Source organism: Rhinatrema bivittatum, chromosome 16 (genome assembly GCF_901001135.1).
Source record: "Rhinatrema bivittatum chromosome 16, aRhiBiv1.1, whole genome shotgun sequence".
Classification (NCBI taxonomy): domain Eukaryota; kingdom Metazoa; phylum Chordata; class Amphibia; order Gymnophiona; family Rhinatrematidae; genus Rhinatrema; species Rhinatrema bivittatum.
Genome location: NC_042630.1, coordinates 24,493,612 through 24,517,008, shown reverse-complemented (window position 1 = coordinate 24,517,008; position 23,397 = coordinate 24,493,612). Strand labels below are relative to the sequence as shown.

Below are 23,397 nucleotides of genomic sequence, written 5' to 3'. Positions count from 1 at the left end.
AAAGAAAATGTATTTTCAGTAGCTGGATCTATCCATTTGTAAATCCCTTAGTGCAGGTTTCGTGGTTTGTGAGCACGACTGTAACAGCGTGCATGCAGGGGAGGAGGCCACGTGGGATATCGTGATTGTGCTGCTTTTTCCACAGGCAGGACAGCCAACGCAAACAAGAGAAGCAAAATGTTGTAACAGCCAGTGCTGTTTAGAAACCCTTTCTGTCCTGGCTGACCGATTACTGAAGGCGTTTTCTTTTTGACGCTGGTGCTAGCTTTCATGAATTATGGAAGGAGAAGTTTCCCTGCAGTATTTTGGTGGGAAGGGGGGGGGGGGGGGGGTTTATTGAAAAAAAAAGTTTAATTAGTTATTAGCAGTTGATTTTCGACAAAACATTCTTTTCGTGGCAGATGAAGGTAAAGGACAGATGATGTCCGATTTCCCCGCCTTTTCCATGGGAGCAAAAGAAAAGAAGTGCATGATGTCTCTTCGAGCCCGATGCACTGATTCTGGCCCCGCGCAGGAGCTGAGGTCTCCCTTATGGGCCGGAGCAGATAAGGACTTGGGGGTCTGCTGCAGGTCCCAAATATTTAATTCTCAGGTTGGGACGTGTGTAGCTTTGGCCGCCCCGAATGCCTCTCTGGCACAGACCTTTCTTGCAAGAGTTGTGATCCGCTCAGGAGCTGTCCTGAACAGCAGAGGCAGAGAGGAGGGTGAAATCCATCCCCTGGGGGTGGTGGGTTTTTTTTTAAAGGTTTTCTCTAAAAAGAACTACCCTTGACCTTTTAAAAACATTTAGTTAATAATTTAGTGGCCTGATGACCAGCACCGTGCAGAAGTTACTAATTAACCGGCAGCGCTTTCCTGCTTCCATGAGCCTGAAAGCCTTTTCTTGTTTTTTATTTTTTTTTTCCTGAAGGCTCGGGCTAACGTCTGCCGCACCACCCGCGCAAAACTGTCCGGCGATGCCTTCTGACCGAGGAATAGCCCCGCGCAGGAGGTGAAACTCGGGCGTTCCGCGGGGAGGGTTGATTACAAAAAAAAAAAAAAAAAAATCATCTTCCCAAGTTGCCAGCACTCCCGAGTTTCAAAAGAGTAAAAAAAATGTGCAGCCGCCTGAAGCTTTCTCAGTTCCTCAAAATGTTTTCCTGTTGCTAGAGCCTGCCTTGTTGTACGAGCGGGCGCCCTCTGCACGTGCGCCTCGCATAGTTCAGACTTGCGGCGGCAGGAGCCACTCCGGACTCTTTATCGGGAACCGATCTGAGGGCGCAGACGTCTCCCTGTGGTTCTCTGGGGGGGTCTCTCCGGCAGTGCGGACTATGGTTGAAAGCGGAGTCTGCAATCCAAGTCATGTGGGCTCCTTTGGCCGTTAGCCTGGCTGCTTCTCTGCTCCTGGCCCCAGAGGGCTTCCACCTGAGGCCGTGCCCCAAACCAGGTAAAAAAAACTGTGTCTGAATGTCTGGGCTGGCTGCTGAGAACGTTCTCCCGCTTCCTGGAGCCCATCCGTTTGCAGTCTCCAGAGCTGCGGGGGTCTGTTGAATGCACAGAAACAGTTTTGATAGTTTAGACATTAGGTCTAGGCTGAGAGAAGACCCAGGTTCTGTTAGCTCCAGTGGGGTTTCAGGGCTGCGACCGTCGCAGAGTAATCCAGGGGCAGGAGAAGAGACACTGCACTTGCAAGCAGTTCTGCAGCTTTCTTCCCCTGCTATAAAGCTGGTGAGGAGCTTAGAATCCCTTGGGTTTGCAGAGGGCCCTGGAGCGCAGCTGAACCCATCACTGTTCCTTGCCATGGGGGCGGCAATCGTAAATGCTTTCACCTCCGCGTATAAAAAGCTCTCCCACCGGAGGTGGTCCAGATCCAGGTCATGAGAAAAGGAGTTGGCTTTTGGACCTCTTTTTGGCTAAGAGCAAACGTTAAGTCTGAGGCTTAAGTTGAGGGCGGTCGCCGAGGCTGTGAACCTGCAGAATATCGGGGGATCACCGGCCTGCCACCTGACCCCATCGGGAGCACAAACCTTGACAGGATCAAACCTCTATTTGATCTTAAAGACCTCTATCTGGGCATCCAAATGGCAGATGAAATTTAATGTGGACAAGTGCAAGGAAAGGCTGAAGAGGTCAGGGCTGTTCAGCTTGGAGAAGAGACGGCTGAGGGGGGATTATGATAGAGGTCTTTAAGATCATGAGAGGTCTTGAACGAGTAGATATGAATCTGTTATTTACACTTTCGAATAATAGAAGGACTAGGGGGCATTCCATGAAGTTAGCAAGTAGCACATTTAAGACTAATCGGAGAAAATTGTTTTTCACTCAACGCACAATAAAGCTCTGGAATTTGTTGCCAGAGGATGTGGTTAGTGCAGTTAGTATAGCTGGGTTCAAAAAAGGTTTGGATAAGTTCTTGGAGGAGAAGTCCATTAACGGCTATTAATCAAGTTTACTTAGGGAATAGCCTCTACTATTAATTGCATCAGTAGCATGGGATCTTCTTGGTGTTTGGGTTCTTGCCAGGTTCTTATGGCCTGGTTTGGCATCTGTTGGAAACAGGATGCTGGGCTTGATGGACCCTTGGTCTGACCCAGCATGGCAATTTCTTATGTTCTTATGACACTTATTGGGCAGCGGAAGACTAAAATGAAACAGCTAGGACTGCAGATGGGGGATATCCAGCTGGCTCACTGCTGCTTTTATAGCATGGGAGGCTGTAAACACAGCAGATGCCATGCGCTCTTCCCAGTCACTGGAGTGTGGTTGATTCTCCAATTCTGATATTGCTTGAAAGGTGGATCCCACACGGAAAAACGTGCGTGAGCTCTCTGCCCGTCCCTTTCCAAGTAAGATTACAACTAGCATTCAGACTTCCAGGGCACAAATCAACAGGGTCCCAACGTTCAGACAAGAGCTATGGGCCAGGGAGAAGAAATAACTGCAGTTATTTAAGCAATAAATTTCTATTTCACAGTAATCTAAAGGAGTTGTGGCAACCCAATTAAATGAAAGAAACAGAGGGAAGGTGGTGAGCGATGAATCAGTGATATCAAGAACTGCTCAGCTCAGCAAAAAATCTGGAACAGAAACAAGGAAGGAAGAGGCTGGGGCTGATGAAATATTGCTGAGATTTAAATCCGAGAGTGGAAACAGAAGAGGCTGCACAATGTTCCAAGGTGGTACACACCGTGGGAGGAAGTGGTGAAAGCTGGGCCTCGCTTGCAACGTATCCATGCCATTCACCCCGCTTCCCCTCTGTGGGCCACTCTTGGGTTTCTTTCCAAAAGCACAGAACTTGCCAGTAACTTGCACAGATGGGGGTTCAGTTGCTTTAAGTGCATGAGTTCACGCTGCACCTCCATTTGGCCGCATATAAACAAGGTGTTCTGGATTTAAACGCACAAATATCCAACCCTTATTAGCACAGCGGCCCTGCCGATAAGGGGCTTAAGTTGACTAATCGCTTTACAATGGGTTAATTTGCAGACATTTAACAGCATAATCACCTGAGATTCTAACCCACTTTATGCTGACACCTTGAATTTATGCATGCTAATTAGATGGGCTCCTCTTTACAGCTCTAAGCACATGTGCACACATGGCGGTTCCTCTCGCACAGCAGCAGCAGTAGGTAGCTCTGCCCGTGCGCACACACAAGTCGGCGGGTCCTCGCACAGCAGCAGTAGGTAGCTCTGCCCGTGCAATCACACATGTCGGCGGGTCCTCGCACAGCAGCAGCAGGTAGCTCTGCCCGTGTGCACACGGCGGTTCCTCTCGCACAGCAGCAGTAGGTAGCTCTGCCCGTGCAATCACACATGTCGGCGGTTCCTCTCGCACAGCAGCAGCAGGTAGCTCTGCCCGTGCAATCACACATGTCAGCGGGTCCTCGCACAGCAGCAGCAGGTAGCTCTGCCCGTGCGCACACACAAGTCGGCAGGTCCTCTCGCACAGCAGCAGTAGGTAGCTCTGCCCGTGCGCACACACAAGTCGGCGGGTCCTCGCACAGCAGCAGCAGGTAGCTCTGCCCATGTACACACACTCACACAAGTCGGTGGGTCCTCGCACAGCAGCAGTAGGTAGCTCTGCCCGTGCACACACACAAGTCGGTGGGTCCTCGCACAGCAGCAGTAGGTAGCTCTGCCCGTGCGCACACACAAGTCGGTGGTTCCTCTCGCACAGCAGCAGTAGGTAGCTCTGCCTGTGTGTGTACACAAGTCGGCGGGTCCTCGCACAGCAGCAGCAGGTAGCTCTGCCCATGTACACACACTCACACAAGTCGGCGGGTCCTCACACAGCAGCAGCAGGTAGCTCTGCCCGTGTGCACACACAAGTTGGCGGGTCCTCGCACAGTAGCAGCAGGTAGCTCTGCCCGTGTGCACACACAAGTTGGCGGGTCCTCGCACAGTGCAGCAGGTAGCTCTGCCTGTGCACACACACAAGTTGGCGGGTCCTCGCACAGCAGCAGCAGGTAGCTCTGCCCGTGTGCACACACACACCCAAGTTGGCGGGTCCTCGCTCAGCAGCAGCAGGTAGCTCTGCCCATGCGCACACACAAGTCGGCGGGTCCTCGCACAGCAGCAGCAGGTAGCTCTGCCCGTGTGCACACACTCACCCAAGTCGGCGGTTCCTCTCGCACAGCAGCAGCAGGTAGCTCTGCCCGTGCAATCACACATGTCAGCGGGTCCTCGCACAGCAGCAGCAGGTAGCTCTGCCTGTGTGCGCACACAAGTCGGCGGTTCCTCTCGCACAGCAGCAGCAGTAGCTCTGCCCGTGTGTGCACACAAGTTGGCGGGTCCTTGCAGCAGCAGGTAGCTCTACACATGTACACGGGTTTTTGTGGCAGCTGCGTCTCCTCCCTGGTGTGTGCGAATGTGCTCACTTGGCTTGTTGCCTTCCTTCCTGTGTTACAGGAGCAGGGTGCTCCTAGCAGTATCGTACAGACAGGGAACCAATTTGTATATTTTACCTACCGGATAAAGTACTAATGTTCTCATTAGTGGGTCATTTTGTGCATGTTACACCAATTTTCAAAGTTTTGTGTGCAAAAATTCACTTTGAAAATTATCTGGGAAAACTCTGTCTGCACACACAGTTACAGCTGCTGTTTGGTGCCGAGAGAATGTATACGCATACTTTTTAAATCAAGAAGCGTGCACGTAATTCCATACCCACCCAGATTTCCCTCCCCGTGCACGGAAAAGGATGCATTCCACAGGGCGGCTGTGCATAATTTTACACACATGTGTGCAAATGTTGTGCAATTCTGCGGTCAAGCAAAGCAGCCCTTCTGAAGATTCCCTTCTAAGAGGTCTTTGGGCTTGGATGTCCAAAGGATGTTAAATCCCAGCCATAAAATGTTAACTTTTTTTTGTCTTTGGAACAAAATTTGTACTCGACATGAAAAAAAAAAAAATCAGTAAATTCTCCCTTTGCTTGGACTGAGAAAGAGCCGGCGTTTCATGCCAAAGAAAGGTGGTAAAGGGAATAGCTTTGGAAGCTGTGCAGAGGTTGATATCATTTGTGTCCCGCAGAGCCCTGGCCGGAGGGACTACAGGCGGCTAATCCCTGTTTAGCTCTCACTAGACCCGCTCCAAGGAAATGGTCTAGGCTACCTCCTTTATTTTATTGTCTCTTCAGTCTGCACAATGCATTTCTGCCTGTCTTACAACATCTGTCCATCTGTCCAGCCCTTCCTGCAGAGGCCTGGCTCAGGCACCTTGGGATGGATGTTAATCTGACATGCCTGAGCGAGAAGGCAGACAACTCCTCAGTTTCCTGGAAGCTGCAGAATCAAACCCTGCACCCGAAACAGTCTAACAGAGTGGTGACGAGAGGGCAGCTACTCCTGAAATCTGTGCAGCCCAGGGACTCTGGAAATTACAGCTGTTACAAGGACGGCCACTGGGTCCGGAGCATTCAGCTCCTGGTAGGAGGTGAGTGCAGGCTCAATGCCGTGAAACTCGAGTCTTCCACTGTTTCCATTCACAGGTGCCAGATGGCGACAGGTCCCCACCGCCATCCCTTATGGACAAAATGCACATCCTGGAACGTCAGAAATAATTTCTTGCTTATATGATTGGAAATGGCGTACAGGCAAAGGAGAAAAGGACTGTATTGTCAGTACTAGTGCCAGCTTGTCCTCTGCCATTCTGCAGACCCCAGCACAGGCTCCTCAAGGCCCCCAACCTCTAACAAGCTCCTTTGTTTTCAGAGGCCCTGGAGAAGCCTAAACTCTCCTGCTATCGGAGGTTTCCGGTCAGTAACATCAGGTGTGAATGGAGACCAGCTAAAAAACTGTCCTCTGCAACAAAGGCAGTTCTACAAGTGCAGAAGGGGTAAGTGTGAGAGAAACGTCAAAATGTTCACACCAGTCATTCTGGGGTCAGTTTTATAACTTCACGCTGAGATGAGACGTGCCCAAGGGATCCCCTACAGCTTTCCGCCGAGATGCGACGTGCCCGGGGATCTCGTGTACACACACACACACGCGTTCCCGTACAGCTTTCCGCCGAGATGCGACATGCCCGGGGATCTCGTACACACACACACACGTTCCCCCTACAGCTTCCCGCCGAGATGCGACATGCCAGGGGATCTTGTACACACACACACGTTCCTGTACAGCTTCCCGCCGAGATGCGACATACTCTGAGATCTCGTACACACACACACACACACACACACACGCACGTTCCCCTACAGCTTCCCGCCGAGATGCGACATGCCCGGGGATCTCGTACACACACACACACGTTCCCCTACAGCTTCCTGCCGAGATGCGACATGCCCGGGGATCTCGTACACACACAAACGTTCCCCTACAGCTTCCCGCAAAGATGCGACATGCCTGGGGATCTCGTACACACACACACGTTCCCCTACAGCTTCCCGCAAAGATGCAACATGCCCGGGGATCTTGTACACACACACATGTTCCCCCTACAGCTTCCTGCCGAGATGTGACGTGCTCGGGGATCTCGTACACACACACACACACACCCACACATTCCCCTACAGCTTCCCGCCGAGATGCGACATGCCCGGGGATCTGATACACACACACACACGTTCCCCTACAGCTTCCCGCAAAGATGCGACATGCCCGGGGATCTTGTACACACACACATGTTCCCCCTACAGCTTCCTGCCGAGATGTGACGTGCTCGGGGATCTCGTACACACACACACACACACACACACACACACACACACTCCCCTACAGCTTCCTGCCGAGATGCGACATGCCCGGGGATCTTGTGTACACACACACACACGTTCCCCTACAGCTTCCAGCCGAGATGCGACATGCCCAGGGATCTCGTACACACACACACGTTCCCCTACAGCTTCCCGCCGAGATGCGACTTACTGTGGGATCTCGTATGCATACATGAGAATTGCCATGGGTACAGAGTCCCTGACATGTTTGCACTTGTTTGCCTGTGAATATTTTTTAATGGATAACACCACAGATTTGACATTATAATTTTCTGATCCCATCCAAAACAGGCCCCCAGAAGACGAGCCCCCTAAATGCAGCTAAAAGTGTGCACCTTGTGGAGTAGCAACTTTTTCTTGGCATTTGATATTCCGCTTGTTACCATGAATGGCCTCAAAGTGGATTACAAGAAATGTAAAGGAGCTTACAACAGTGTTAGATCAATAGACAACACTGGTTGAAGAGCTGCGGATTTAAAGAAAGGGGCAGGAGGCAATTTATAAAAGCAGACAAAGATTTTTAGCCACATCCATGCTTTTGAAAACTGTCTGTGTGTAAAAGTCTGTGCTTTCTGCACACGTTTCAAGCACATAAAACAGGATTGCGCCTGCTCTACATAAAAGGCTCCCGGGAGCCGACGCTTCCTGGGGTGGAAGCGGCAGGGGAGTCCTCGCACTTGCCCGCCCTGTCGTCCTGCTGCTTGGGGTGGGGGTGAAGCTTTCTTGGAGCAGCTGGGCAGGGTGGGCTTGGCCTCTCCGCAGTGGTTGCCTTCAAGCTTTGCAGCCCCTGGGACGAGAACCCACGGCAGCAGGGTCTCCTTTATGGCGCTTGTTCCGATTTAAAACAAACCCCGGTTGCACCGGCTATGAAATCCGAATACGGAACAGGACCACTAGAAGACGTCCCAGAGGGCCGGGGGGAATCAGTAAGAAAGCTGCTTATAAGGAGGGAGACATTTCACACTACAGTTGTACAGTGCTTTGGGCATTTTTTTATTTTATTTTATTTAATTTTAATACCCGGAGAAGCAGCGTAAGAGTGTGGAAAGAAAGCAAACGAGGTGAACATATTGGGGGGATGTTCCCGCTGCTAGCGACGGGTTTGCATCCGGCACATGGGACAGCTGCCGAGGACTGGCTGGGCCCTGGAGCGATCGCTCGAGGACTTCACGCTCCCCCCAGCAGTGCGGATTTTCTGCCAAAAAAAACTTTCCCCACTGCGGCTGGAGTGGAAGGTGTGAAGGCAGCCTCTAGGCCCAATCGGTACTTTTATTTAAAAAAAAACAAAAAACGGAATAGAAAAATTACCACTGTTCCTTGAAAGAGTTTTGCTGCATTGGGGGGCAACCAACATGAGCCATGAAGACCCCAGCCAGGTTTGGTTTTTCCATGAGATACAGCTGCAGATGTTTCGTCAAAGAACCAAGTGAACTGGCATATCTGGTTATCCATGAAAACCAAACCTGCCTGTATCCCTCCAGGGCTGGAGATGGTCATCCCTGCCTTAAAGCCTCAGACGCTCAGGTGATCTCAGCCCCTTGCAGCGGCTTTGCCTTCAGACAGGAGTAGCAGGGAACTGCTTTCTCCGCTGCCTGGCACCAGATCTTGCACCGTTTTCACAACATTTCCTGTTGCCTGCCTAGAAGGACAAACTACACGGGAAGAGAACAGGAACGCGCCACCCTGAAGATTTAATGTTTCACCTTTTGGGTTTCTGCAGGTTTAATGGCGAGCTCTTCACGGAAGCGTGTGCTTATTACCAGAGCAAGCAGGTGTTCAGCTGCCGGCTGAGGCCCAGCGAGGACGACGCCACCACCTATGTGGTATCCATGTGTGTCACAAACAAGGTGGACAGCCAAGGCAGCAACGAGGAAGTGTTAACGGGAAACAATATCCGTACGTAATGCATGCAGACAGGGAGCACAATCGCGCACCCAGGCCTCTCCAGGGCGCACAAGGCAAAATGCAAATGGGCTGCCGCGGTAAAAAAAGGAGGCGCGGGGGGGGGGGGGGATTGCACGCCCCTAGCGCCCGGGAGAAGGTAAACGGACACTCGTTAATTGAGCATCTGTTTTCCTAGCCTGGCAGCCGGCACCTATTTTTTATTTTTTTTTTTCTGCTTTTCTGTACACTTTTTGGGCTCCTCCAAAATTAACCAATGCTGGGGGCAGGCGTTGATTTTGGCGAGTAAAAATGTGCACGTCGGGCACACTTTTTTTTTTTGCATCGGGAGGGAATAGATAATAGCCTCGTCGACACGCGCGTCCAATTGTGGGCCGAGCCATACGCTGCGGCCAGCGCACGGTATTGCATCGGCCTGACTGTCAGCTATGGAGCTCAACAGGCAAGGAACTGCCACGTCTCACAAACTTGAGAACGGATGGTAAGCAGAGGAGCCCTTCTGATAGAAGAAACTACAAACCCTTTCAGAGACAGGGCAGGACACTAGTGGACTGCAGTTTTGTGTTATAGAAACATAGAAACATAGAAATGACGGCAGAAGAAGACCAAATGGCCCATCCAGTCTGCCCAGCAAGCTTCACATTTTTTTCTCACACTTATCTGTTTCTCTTAGCTCTTGGTTCTAATTCCCTTCCACCCCCGCCATTAATGTAGAGAGCAGTGATGGAGCTGCATCCAAGTGAAATATCTAGCTTGATTAGTTAGAGGTAGTAGGGGTAGTAACCGCCGCAATAAGCAAGCTACACCCATGCTTATTTGTTTTTACCCAGATTATGTTATACAGCCCTTATTGGTTGTTTATCTTCTCCCCTGCCGTTGAAGCAGGGAGCTATGCTGGATATGCGTGAGGTATCAGTTTTTTTCTTCTCCCCTGCCGTTGAAGCAGAGAGCTATGCTGGATATGCATCAAAAGTGAAGTATCAGGCACATTTGGTTTGGGGTAGTAACCGCCGTAACAAGCCAGCTACTCCCCGCTTTGTGAGTGTGAATCCTTTTTTCTTCTCCCCTGCCGTTGAAGTTATGCTGGATATGCGTGAAGTATCAGTTTTTCTTTTCCCCTGCCGTTGAAGCAGAGAGCTATGCTGGAAATTCGTGATGTATCAGTCTTTCTCCCATGCCGTTGAAGCAGAGAGCCATGCTGGATATGCGTCGAGAGTGAAGTATCAGGTACATTTGGTTTGGGGTAGTAACCGCCGTAACAAGCCAGCTACTCCCCGCTTTGTGAGTGCGAACCCTTTTTTCTTCTCCCCTGCCGTTTAAGCAGAGAGCTCTGCTGGATGTGTGAAGTAACAGTTTTTCTTTTCCCCTGCTGTTGAAGCAGAGAACTATGCTGGATATGCATTGAAAGTGAAGTATAAGAATGGAGTGATCAAGCTAGTTGAAAGGCATCAGGAATAGAGGAAGGTGGAGGTAGTAATTTGGATATTTGGTTTGGGGTAGTAACCGCCGTAACAAGCCAGCTACTCCCGTCTTTGTGAGTGCAAATCCTTTTTTCCACATTTCCTCTTGCTGTTGAAGCTTAGAGCGATGTTGGAGTCACAGTAACCATGTGTATGTTTATTGACTAAGGGTATTGTCTCCAGGCAGTAGCCATCATTCTGGCGAGTCACCCACTCTTCATTGGCGGCCTCTTGACTTTATGGATCCACAGTGTTTATCCCACGCCCCTTATGGAGGACAACCAGCTGTATATGCTAGATCTTTGCCGCCTGCCTTGCTTCCATTCCTGCATCTCATCATGTTTCTATTACAGGATTACAGTAGGCCTAGAGCAGGGTTTATTATTCAGCGAGGTGACAATATCTCCTGGCTGAATGAGGGCTCTGCTGCTACTGGGAGCAGCCATTTTGTCCCGTTCCAGAGTCTGTGATGTCGCACTTCTCTACTTCCGTCACTGGGGGAGCAGGGCTTCCTGGTAGGCCGGCTGAGAGCCCTCCTCAAGCTACATTTTAGTTCTCAGCCTGCTTGACTTCAAAGAAACCTGATTGTTCTGGCCTGCACTTTTAAGCATTCAGCTTTCTTTGGGTGCAGCTGCCCTTGCCTTTGATTTCGGAGATGTCTTTCCTTAGGATGCAAGCAGCATTAAAAGTCTTCAGGAAGGGCTGGCCCAGCGCAGCCCACATGCTGAGAAGTGGTCCCTCATTTATTTATTTAAAATGTTTTATACACCGTCATCCCGTGTTCATAACGGTTTACAGGAAAGACGTGTTCATAAATAAAGTTAGAGAGTTACAATGCGGATAGACCTTCACGGAAACGGAGCAAATGCAATGGTAGACGTCTAACGTAGGAGCAGGGCTAGGTTAAAGGGGTTAGCGAGGGCGGGAGGTTATTGTTGAAGGAATTAATTAGGTGGCAGCGGCAATGCCTGGCAGCCAGGCCCGTGACCTGCAGGACCCTTGGAGGGAGTCCTGGGGCGCGACTCTCTCTCCCAGATCTTTAGCCGCCGTGGCTGGGTTTTAAGTGAGTTGGGAGCGAGACGGAAACTAAGGGAAAATCCCCGGGGAAGTGTGAACGAAGGCGCAGCTTCAGGGTTCATTCAATGGAGCTGCAGAAAAAGGGCTGGGCCAAGAAAAAAAAAAAGACTTTAAGGACTAAAATGATCTATGGGAAGCTATGATCCAACCCTTTCTTTGAATGCATTATTCCTCCTTACATAACGGGCTCTAGGCGACTTAACACCTACAGCGATAAATGTTAAAATTACGAATCAGACCATTGCAACCTGTTGCATGCCTCTGACCACGATGAAGCAGATGCTAGAAGCTGGCAGAAAAAAACCTTACTTTCAGCCCTTAAAAGCAGCAGTGGGGCCCCATTTCACGGAGTCCGCCATCGCGCGGGCTTCTTTCGGCAGGGAATTCCCCTGGACTAAGACCGGGGCGAGAAGAGACTCTTAGTGTCCACCGGGATCTCACCTCTTTCCAAGGCAGGCAAATCCTGAAGCGAGCGGAAGGTCCTTGTTGGAATCTCTCCTAACAGAAGGTCAGGGCAATCCCCGATTCTGTACCCCCCAAAAGGGAAAACAGGGAGCCAGCCGGGGGGGGCAATCTGATCCCATCAAGGAAAGCGAGCTAGGATCACGCAGCAAGGCCTGCCTGACACGACATCCCCCCCCCCCTCTCTCTCCGCAGTCCAGCCCGACCCCCCGGCGAACGTCACGGTGAAAGCGGTGGAGAGGTCCCCCCAGAAGTTAACCGTGTCCTGGCAGTACCCGGTAACCTGGAGAAATTACTACTACAGGCTTAAGTTCAAGATCCGCTATCGGGCTGAGCACGCCACAGCGTTTACTTTGGTGAGTTTATCCCTCCTCAGGTTTTGTGTCGCTGTTTCCCCCCCCCCCCCCCCTCGCTCTCATCTTTCCTCGTTATACCACAAAGATCGCGGAAGTCAGTGAAAGGGGACCTGGGCCAGCATTTGGGTTTAGAAGGGCCCGTGGATATTCTTTGTGGGAGGTTGGGGGGGGTGCTCCCAGCACTTATAATCATTTCTCTTCTAGGTTTACAGTCAAGAAACCTCGATCTTGATTGCGGACGCCTGGATGGGTAAAAAGAGCGTGGTGCAGGTGCAGGCGCGGGAGGAGTTTGATCACGGCCTCTGGAGCACGTGGAGCCCGGAGGTCACGGGTACTCCTTGGGCAGGTAGCATGGGCCAGTGGCGTCTCACCCTGGGCATCAGTGCCTGCTGTCGGGGCTGCTTAGGGCGAGGATGGGCTGTGTTGGTGTTCAGTTTCGGGGTACGGATGGGGCAGTATTTCAGATATTTTGGGCGGCGCTTGGCTGGTGAGGGTTGGTGCGTTACACGAGTGATGGGTTCCGTTGGAGGTGGTCTTGGACTACGTTTCGGTTTTCACGCACTTACAGGCCCCGATGCAGTAATCGGCGCACAGGTTAAGCAGACGCTCACGACAGAGTGCCCGCTCTCTTAATATTTAAAAATCGGCTGCCACGGTAGAAAGGGGGCGCTAGGGAACGTTTTGCGTCCCTAGTGCCTCCTCGGCAGCGGGCGCCCAGGAGAGGTCGGCTGTCAGCGGGTTAGGAAAACGGACGTTCAATTTTACGAGCGTCCCTTTTCCTAACCTGGCACACTTTTTTATTTAAATTTTGTTTTTTAGGGTTCTCCTTTTCTGTAGTTCCTCCGACTTAATGTCACCATGATATGAATTCAGAGGCATTACAGAAAAGCAGTATTTTCTGTAAACATGGCTAACAGCCTCATCGACGTGAATTTACATGGGATGAGCGCGCCGTTAGCTATGCACGTACCCCCGTTTTGCATCGGGGGGGGGGGGGGTGGTTATGGACGCGCGGCCAGCGCACGGTATTGCATCGGCCCATTTATGAACCGAGAAAGGAGTTTAGGGGATGTTTAGGGGTATTGATGAGTAGTAAACGTTACTTTGTAGTAGGGATTGCTTGATAAGTAGTAACGTTGCTGCGTGGGTCTTGTAATTCCAGGGAATCAAGATCAAGGAGACCTAGAGATGGAGTCGACCCCAACGCTGGTAAGTCAGACTCGAATATCTGAGCAGGATCCTTCACAAAATCTTCTTCAGACCATTTGCACGCAGCAGGAGGCTGAACGACGGCAGCTGTAGTATCGTGTCTTGTCCCTTCTTTCTTCATGCAGCCGCACGCACATCCAGGTAACACACATCCTGCACAGAGAGAGGTTAAAGACACCCACAATGTGCTCCTCGGACAAAGGAAGGGAAAGGAGGAATAGACAGAAGCATTCAAATATTTAGCAGGCCGCAGGAAAAAGTACAGAAAGGCGCAATTTTCCATAAAAAAAAGAAATCTGCAGCCAAGGAGTCATGACATGAAGTTGGAGTGAGGAATTCCTTCTTTACTGAGAGGGTGACAGATGCCTGGGGAAGCAGAGGAGGTAGCAAGCGAGACGCGAGGCAATAAGGGGGCCTGGTACCTTACAAACGAGGTGCATGTCTCGGGTATCCGAGCGGTGGCGAGGCTCAGTGGTAGAGCACAGGCCGTGGTGGCTCGTTCAAAGGCGAGGGTCCTGGACTTCAGGAAAAGTAACTTTGGGGGGGGGGGGGGAGGAGGAAGATCGAGGGGAAGTAGAAGAGCAGTGGGCAAAAGTACAAGGAGAGATTGTAAGGGCAACAGACTTTTTTGTTAAGAAAGTAAATAAAGGTTAAGGGGAAAGGCACTGCGTTTTTCTGTAGCAGTAGTTGAAAAGGTTAAACGTTCATAAACCACAAGAGATCGCAGGAAGTGGAAGATGGGCGACAATATCTGGAAAAGCTAAGAGAAGCTGGGAAAGCAGTCAGGAGAGCAAAGACAAATAACTCGTACAGTAAAAGAGGGGACAGGACACTTTCTTAGATAAATTAGTGATGGGGACGGGTAGAAATGGGATTGTAAAACTCAAAGATGAACAGAGAGAATAGGTAGAGGCTGATGAGCACAAAGCAGAATAGCTTAACAAAGATAAGGGCATGGAAAAAGACCACCGGAAACTGCCACAAACAGGAATGGAAGTGTTCAGAAAAATGTTTGCAAGCAGCTTGCAAAGCTAAACGTAGATTAAGCAATGGGGCCAGATGGGTATTAAGGGACTTTATGGAGGTTTTGGCAGCTCCGCTGTCTGACCTCTTTAGAGCTGGGAGCAGTTAGAAGTCAGAGGTGTTTCCTCATCACAAAAAGTGGGAGCAAAGAGGAGTGAGAGAACTACGGGCTGGTTCACCTGACCTTGGTGACGAGAAAGTTAATGGAAACGCTGCTCAACAAAGGCTAGCGCAGTTTCCAGAATCCAGTGGATTACAGGACATGAGGCAGCCTGGCTTTATTTATTTAAAAAAAAAAAATCATTTATTTATCGCCCGACAGATTATATCTTCCTAAGTGATTTACAACATGTATTAAAACAATTAAATACACAATTTCTTCAAGAATAAGTGAAAACCCCCCATAAATCCATTAACCTTGCTGAATAATATCGTCCATCAGGCAGGTTTTTCGAGCCTTCCGAGGTTTTAATGCATCCACCTCCTCTCTCTCCCAGGCAGAGGAAGGTGCACTGGGTGTTGATTTAAGTTTGAGAACTTCTATTCTCATCGACCCAGGACAGCAGAGGATTAACGAGGGGAGGGAACAAAACTGCAATCGCCCGCAGGCCATCAAGCATGACACGGGAACAGCTGGGAGATGTCCTCAGCCAGAGAGGAGGAATAGCCTAAAGGTTACAGCAGCCGGGCCGAGGTTCAAATCCCACTACCGCTTCCTTGTAACCTTGGTCAAGTCACTTCACCCTCCGCTGCCTCAGGTGGAAACTCTGATGGTGGTGAGCCCTCTGGGGACAGCGCCTGCTTGTAACTCACCTCCAGCTGCCGAGGAACAGGTGTGGGCTAAGGGTGAATCAATAAAAAGACACGGAGTAGCAGAGACCGGAACCAGGAGTCATTGGGTCCCTATCTGCCGTGATGTTCTGTGTTGCCACGTTAAGCGACGCAGTTTTACATTGTTGTAGTCTACTTGTGTCAGGGGACAGCACTCCCCCTAATGGTATCTCCATGGCTGAAGTTAGACAGGTCTGTGTAATTTCTGAGATCCTTGGGCCATGCCACTACACCTGCTCTCCTCCACTGCCGTGTAACCTCCCTGTCTCCAAAGACGAGGGGAACGGAGCAATCAGCACTCCCTTGACCTCTTTCGGTACCCCCTTGGGTCCGATTACCCTATCCACTTATGCTGCCTTCATAAGTAGAAAAATGTAAGGGTTTGCATCATATCACCATAAAACCAACAGCGGACAGATTTTATTAATAGTCAGACCACTTGCAGAGCAATTTTACGGTCTAACAACATTTGTGTGGTGGTCTTTCTCCCCTTTCTAGCCCACTGTATTTGATCCCCCAAATCCTACAGGAAGCAGGGGAGCTAGGGCAGCGTCCCAAATCCTCAGTAGCACAGGGCTACCAGCCTCCTGTCCTCTCTATACCTGGGCCTGTGTGCGTGACCTCCATCCCAGCCGTGATGGACAGGGCACACAAACCTGGACCACCAGTGCCTAAGCCATAGGATCGGACCCCTCCCAAAACAAAAAACACAACACTCATTGTCAGTGCATTAATGCATAATCACAGCAAACCAGCATCCTTCAAACAGAAGAGCAAGCGGTTCAGGGAGCCTGACAGGGGCACTTTTTCATGTTATCATACAAAATGAGCGCGCATTTAATTGGTCGTGCGAGTAAACGAAATAAGAGAATGGACCGAATACCGCACGCAACAAAAAATAAACAAATCTGCTTTTTCGTAACGCTTTAAAGAGCTTCAGTGCAAGCCTGGCCCTGGCCAGAAAGCCCCTCAGCCGAGGAGGATAAATCTCTCCCAATCGGCGTGAGCTCGGCTTTCTGTCCAAGGCTTGTGCACCAAAGGTCAGAAAAGCAACGTTACCGGCTGCCATGGAGTGAGGGCCAGCACCTCAGGGCGCCTCGGTCCTACCTCGCAGCAGCGCATGGTAAGTCTCGCTTCTTCTTCTCTTTCAGTTTTCCGACGAAGCTTACGCCGAGGACGTGACCCGCAGTCCCTTCGACGAGTACTACAACGCGCACACAGAGGAGTGGGGTGAGAGCTCCCCTCGTACCCACCCCACCGCTTGAAAACTCCCGCGAAAACCCCGCGAGCCGCCGCGTGGGCTTCCCGTTACCATGGAAGCCTTGCTGGGGGGGGGGGGGGGGAACAAAGTGGGGTAAAGTTAGCACAAAGGACAGGGTGCTGGGCCCATACCTGGAAACCCCACGACTCCAGCTTTTGATGGAATCTCCAGGCCAAACCCCTAAAATTACAGATACAGCAAAGAAAAGCCTGTGCAGGCCCCAGAAGAAGAAATCATTTGGGCCTGTGCAGGCAGAAGGGAGGAGGAGGAGTATCGACCGTGTGGGTGGGCCGGCTGAAGAGGGTGCCTGACTGCTGTGAAGGCCAAAGAGGAAGCTTGTGCAGCTGGTGGGTTCAGGCTGGGAGAGATGAATGCGCATGAGAGAGTGAGGATATGTATGCGAGAGTGAACCTGTGTGTGTGTGTGTGAAAGAGGAAGAAGTTTATGCGCATACTGCCCAGATCTGCCCCCTGCTAATCAAGGAAAATCTGAATGATTCGACCTCCTCCCTACCTCAAAGCTCTTGTGGGGAGGAGAAGTGTTGTGCTGGGGGCCACCAAGTTCCCCTTGTTTTTCTTGTGGGAGCAGTGGTGTACCACGGATGGGCCATAGCCCACCCACTTGGGGCTCAGGCCCAGGGCTGCCCAACACCAGAAGAAGAGGTCTGCAAAATGGCTGCCACGGGACCCCATGCTGCAGCAGCCAAAGGAGAGGGCCGACCCAGGACCCTATTCCACAGTGGCCGAAGGAGGAGGTGTCTGATATGGGACCCCATCCTGCAGTGACTAAAGAAGAGACCCTGTGTGTATGTGTGTGTGGGGGAGTCTGTGAGTCTGAGAGCCTGTGTGTGTGAGCATGTGAGAGAGTGCGTGTGGGAGAACCTGTGTATGTGAAGGAGGAGAGAGGAAACAGATTCAGCAATTAGCAAAAGACTGGAACCAGCAGCTTAGAAAAAATAAGTTCAGACAACAGAAGATTAAAAAAAAAAATTAATAAAAAAAAAAAAAAATATATATATATATATATATATATATTTGGAGGTTTTAGTGATTGGAATGTGCATTTCTTGTATTTTGCTCTTTGTTGAGCATTTTACCGTGAGTCTGGTTTCCTGTTTTGGCTTTGTCTGCCGCGGATTGTTTCTAATTTGTAGTCCCTTATGTGTCTGTATTAGGTCTGTGTTCTGCCTGTGTGACTGAGGAGCAGTATTTCTGCTAGCTTGCAGTTTCTCTGTAGGGATTTGTAGCAGTCGGGCTTGTTCTGATACTCCAGCAGGTGGTGCATTAGTGTTCTAGGGCCTGATGTAATATTTGCATTGCTGTCTTTTCATAGATAAGTGCTATTATTTGATCCTAAAATATAGTGCTGTGATCGAATGAAATGGCAAGGGTCTGGTGCAGACGTTTCTAGTGATAATTAAACTTGAACAACAATCAAACTGTATATATATATGATGTATAATCCTTGCAAAAATTCAAAACATCATCATATTTGTCATAGCTACATATAGCTGATACCGTGTAGTCTTAGTTAGGAAAGCAGAGAAACCTCATACAAAATGGTGGGCTTTGTCAGTGATAGCCCAGGAATGCCACATATGTAATTGTGCAGTCACAGCTCGATTGCCGACTGTCACTATCATATAATCATCGGTTTCTCCACTAAAGAATTCAGAAGCAATTTTTTTAGAATTTTAAATTTTAGTCATTTCACCAACTTAGAGGCAGTATAAATGCACTTATCGTAGCAGAACTTGTGCAGCGAATACATCAGCCTGGCCCGACACGGCTCGTGTTTCTGTCGGCTTTATCAGGGGCCGACAGTGTGCCAAATCTATAATTGAAAACAACATCGATTCCTAAGTCTGCCCAGAGGTCTGATCTGCTACTCGGTCGCAGCTTTAAGCTACACGGTATCAGCTAGATGTAGCGATGACGAATATGATGATGTTTTGGGTTTCTAGCGATAAGGCATTTAGCAAAAGTTAATAAAACAAGTCATATAAAAAGGACCCTTGCAACACTTTGGACTCCCCGCATCCAAATGTTTGGAATTTGAAGTTGAAAGCTGGGAACCGTAGCAGGATTGGGAAGGGAGCGGCAGCGCTGTGCCCCGTGTGTACGAGAGCCCCCTTCCCCCAAGGCACCAATCTTCCATTTCCTAGCTATACTCGCGCCACCACGAAACAACACGATTCCTGGCAACTCCCGTGAATTTCCTTCCATAGGAGTTGGCAGAGGTACGGGGGGAAGGCAGGTGGGGGTTACTTACCCTAAATCCGCAGCGATTACCATCAGGGTAAGATGGCTAGGTGGGAGGCAGGTCCCACGGGCTGGCATTTGCAGATTCTGTTCCGAGCACATTCAGAGACGTTGTGCTTCCTGTTTTTTATTACGTGACTGATGTGCCTATGTCTTCTCCCTCACAGCAGAAGATACATTAAGCAGACACGAGCCCCTGGTCCCTCGCTACGTATTTTTCCTAGCTGGAGCCAGTCTGGCCCTTGGTGTTATCTTCTTCATGGGAATAGTCATCAGGTGAGTGCTGTGGGCACTATTCACTGCCAACAGCAAGCAGGTGAACTAGTGATAAGTGCAATGGGAGTAAAGGTGCATTTGATTTAACCAAGAAGCAAAATGCTTTTTTTTTATCCATGAGCCATCCATTCTTCTAAAGTACAATCACTCTTTCTGGAGATACTGAGAAAACTCTCAATGTTCTTGGCCTAAATGCCTTAAGAGCAGTTAATGCTCTGATTTCTGGATAGTTTGTGTACCAAAAGAGCGACCCTGAAGCCAAACTCTGCTATAAACTTCATTAACATACTAGAAATATTTGGATGGGCACAGCCTCTTAAGTAGGCCCCTGCATGCACGATGGCTGAGAGGAGTCATGGGTGCGAGCTGTTCACAGTACAAATTGAAATTTTGCTAAGATCTTATATTTTGTTTTTCAAGGTATAACAAAAAATGGAAGAGAACTCTCAAGGGAGGAAAGCTGAGCATTTTCTTTCACTATTCCCCCGTTCATTTGGTCCCTAAAGGATTGAAGCTGAATTCAAATGCTACAGCCATCTTCTTTGCTCCTTCAGCGCCAGCCCTCAGCGACATCGCTCCCAACTCTCCACCAGCACTAGCCCTCACGGACACCGCTCCTGTCTCAGCACCCGCCTTCCATGACAGCCCCTGTGTTTCAGCCCCAGTACTAGCCCTCAGTGTCTCTCTGTCCAGTCTGCTCATCAGTGCTAGCACTGCATATACAAAAAGCTGCTGCGGCGAGGACCCCGTCAACTCCAGTTTGTATGATGTTAGCAATATGGATTATTTTGCTAAAGGCACAGAACTAGCACCTTAGAAAGAAGCGAGGTTTTATAAGCTTCTCTCTTAAGCTAGCAGGCAGGCAGGCAGTGCAAATAGGAAAGGGAATCTAGACTTAAACACCAGCTCCATAATAACTGTGCCTTATGGGGGTAGTGTCCCCTTTTCTCATTATCACAATAGCTGTTCGTTAGGAGTGGTAACCTGCATTCCTGCAATGTCCTGGGGTAGCCACAGTCTTTGCACAAATTTTCAAAGTGAAAGTGCATGCATTATTTTTACTTTGAAAAGCAGCTGCAGAAGATTTACACCGGCCTTTTCTGTAGATACACTACAGGTTTGAAATTCCTAAAACTATACCCATCTTCCCCCCACGTCTACCCCTTCCACCTCAGTGCAAATAAAGGTGCAGGTATTGTGGAACAATGGGCGTAACTTTGCCTGCATTCAGGATGGGCAAAGATCTCTCTCCCAGGGAAATAGCGTTGAGCCTAAAGCAGACTATCATAATGCTCTGGTATAGATCCATGGTGCTACTGCAGCTTCAGTATTAGGTACAGTTTTGATTGCTTCAAAAAGGACAGAGAAGGGCAACAAAAATGATAAAAGGGGATGGAAAACTGCTAAACAGGTTAGAGCTTTTTAACTTAGCAATCCAATTGAGTGGGATGGATCGGCAGTAAGAGCAGGGGACACTCCATGAAACTAGCAATCAACGGATTTAAAACAAAGCGCAGGGAAGAACCAACTTTTCCTAATTTTCATGCCTGAAATAGCACGGATCAGCCCAGACAAGTAGGTTTTGCCTCCCTACCAGCAGACGGAGGCAGAGAAACTTTTCAGATACTGTGCCCTAAGAGGGCCACCTGCAGCCCTTCAGTAGGGACTTGTACCCAAGCCAAGATGAACCCTGGCAACTTTTAACTGTCCAGCTATCAACTGTAACTTAAATTCCCCCTCCAAGGCGAGCAGGGCAAACAAAGGCTGGGAACTCCTAAACTGCAGCAAGAAAGGAACCTGAAAACCCCTCTTAAACTCTGCCTTATTTACAAAAAAAAAAAAAAAAAAAGAAAGGAACCTGAAAACCCCTCTTAAACTCTGCCTTATTTACAAAAAAAAAAAACCAAAAAAAGAAAAAAGGGGCACCTTAGGGAGCACAATCTTCCTCTCTTTTTTTTAAGTCCAGGCTGCAGGTTTGCACCTCTGCCATCTGCTGGAGACAGAGAAATACTGAGGGACTGCAGGTGGCACTCTCTGTAGCAGTGTCTGAAAAGTTTTTTCTTTGCCTCCATCTGCTGGTAGGGATGCAAAACTCACTTGTCTGGACTGATCCGGGGTATGTGTAGGAACATAGAAAGAATTGTCACGTGATGACTTGGGAATTCAAAACAGGAGGGGACAACTTCCTGAAGGAAAAATTCATAAACAGTTATTAGCCAGGTAGACATCCCTGGGAGTGAGATATAAGAAATAGATTAACTAATGGGGATACGCAGACTGGTCACTGTTAAGAGACAGGAAGCTGGGCTCAGTTGACCTTGATCTACCGCAGCGGTGGCACTTCTTACGCCTCGTATTATATCACATAATATTTAGCATAAGAGAGGGATTTGGTCTACTGAGCAGAACACCTTGGGGAAAGAAGTGTTCAAATCCTGCCTTTGCCAGATAATCCTTATGATTTTGGGCAATTCTTGCGTGGTCTCAGTACTCACTTAAACAATAAGCTTCTGGGGGCAGTGACTCAAGGTACCTGTACATCATTTATTGTAAAGCAACTTTGGGACAATGCCTACATAACATTGTACATAAACCCAAATTCCAGTGTCCTCACTGAGTGTAAATTGAAACAAAGAATGATGCTTGTACATCATTATAATAAAGATGTGAACTAAGTATTCTGGATGTACATACTTTTGAATATATGCACATTTTAAATGTCCCACAGCTGTTCATGCAAGAAAAATATATTAAAGTCATTACAAATGTTGACTAATTTGGAATATCTTTTTCGGTTATGGTACTACGCGAGTCTGCCTGTGGTTTTCTGGCTGTGTAGGAGCGTCGGTCGGCAAGTGATGGTGTACTTGTGTGCGTGCCTGCATACACACATAGGGGAGGAGCTGCTCATGTACCCGTGTGCTACTTTGGGTGGAGATGATGTATACAGAGATGTGATTCTGCCAGGGCCCAGACAACGGATACCAATTATGCACAAGGGACTTCATTACACCAACGTTACCTTTAGCTGCTGGGAAGGCCGGAGATTAGAATGGGCTTTGAAAAGCTGCAGGCAGGAACCATTTTGGTCCTCCCTCGCCTCCATATCCTTTGACATATTTCCATAGCTGTGGAATTCCAGTACGAATGGTGAACAAGGACAAGCAAAACAAATTCAGAGGGGTGCATGACGTCACACACTGAGACGGCAGCTTGATCTGAGCGCTCCCGCCGACTCCTTCCCAATCTTCAGCAATCTGCGTCCTTTCCAACCAGCTAGCTTCTAAAATTGAACAGAGCGTCTGCACCAATACGGAGACATGGCAAATAGAAAAAAAAATTCGGACTTTCAGCGCTTTTCTTATCATAAAGAAGGTAATAGAGATTTGCCCGATCGCGAGGCCGGAGATCAAGATGGCGCTGGCTCACGCTCTGAGAGCCCCGAGCCACCCAAAATATGCCCCAAACCTCCCGATACCCAATCTTCCGAACACCTGACTCGGGATGAATTTAGGGAATGGTTTGCCATTCTCAGGGCTGATATCAAAGCGTATAGACAGGAGCTTTTAGTTCATGTCGAGGAAATGCGGGAAGATCTTACGTCCCTTCGCCACCGAGTAGATGAACTTGATGTGTGTCTGGAAGGTCAAGCCAAACTATCTAATCTAAATAAAAGCTCCTGCGACGTTCTTCGCACGGACAATGCCTAACTCTATGCAAAAGTTGTCGACCTCGAAAACAGAGCACATCGGAGCAATCTTAGATTTAGGGGCTTTTCTGAGGGGTCGGCGCCAAAAGACTGCCACGCGCTCATTAAGAACTTTTGCCTGTTTATGCTGCAGGAGACACGCAGAACCGACAGCTCCAATAACCCTGCAATTCAACTGGATCGTGCGCATCGGGCTCTGCGTGCACCCCAGACAAATCGACCACGAGATATTATTGTGTGTTTCACTGATTTCACTACAAAAGAAAATATCGCAGCAGCAGCTAGGGAGCGAAGCACATGGACATGGGAGGGTCACAACATTACCATCTTTCCAGACCTCTCTCTTGCAACCCTACAAAGTAGGCAATCCTTC

General features: G+C 49.3%; 1 protein-coding gene across 5 annotated transcripts; it reads left to right on the top strand.

The window, feature by feature from the left end:
• The first annotated feature begins 894 nt into the window (after nucleotides 1-894).
• On the top strand, nucleotides 895-22,087 carry IL6R (interleukin 6 receptor). 5 transcript variants are annotated; one of them, XM_029581120.1, is made up of 10 exons: nucleotides 896-1,426; nucleotides 5,667-5,912; nucleotides 6,191-6,314; nucleotides 8,918-9,093; nucleotides 12,294-12,454; nucleotides 12,659-12,800; nucleotides 13,617-13,663; nucleotides 16,669-16,747; nucleotides 19,207-19,315; nucleotides 19,736-22,087. In XM_029581120.1, exons 1-10 carry the CDS (start codon nucleotides 1,342-1,344, stop codon nucleotides 20,130-20,132), a joined length of 1,566 nt encoding a protein of 521 aa, XP_029436980.1. In that variant the 5' UTR covers nucleotides 896-1,341; the 3' UTR covers nucleotides 20,133-22,087. The 5 variants fall into 5 exon arrangements, with proteins under 5 accessions (XP_029436984.1, XP_029436980.1, XP_029436985.1 ...); XM_029581121.1 differs by having other exon boundaries at nucleotides 897-1,426; nucleotides 19,210-19,315; XM_029581123.1 differs by lacking the exon at nucleotides 896-1,426 and adding an exon at nucleotides 2,972-3,155.
• The last annotated feature ends 1,310 nt before the right edge of the window (nucleotides 22,088-23,397 follow it).

What these genes read in the sequence shown, in the direction of transcription:
- IL6R (XM_029581120.1), top strand. Translation starts at nt 1,342, where the DNA reads ATGTGGGCTCCTTTGGCCGTTAGCCTGGCTGCTTCTCTGCTCCTGGCC. An exon ending in ACGCCACAGCGTTTACTTTG is followed by an intron (nt 12,455 to 12,658) that starts GTGAGTTTATCC and finishes TTTCTCTTCTAG; the next exon opens with GTTTACAGTCAAGAAACCTC. An exon ending in CGCGCACACAGAGGAGTGGG is followed by an intron (nt 16,748 to 19,206) that starts GTGAGAGCTCCC and finishes TCTCCCTCACAG; the next exon opens with CAGAAGATACATTAAGCAGA.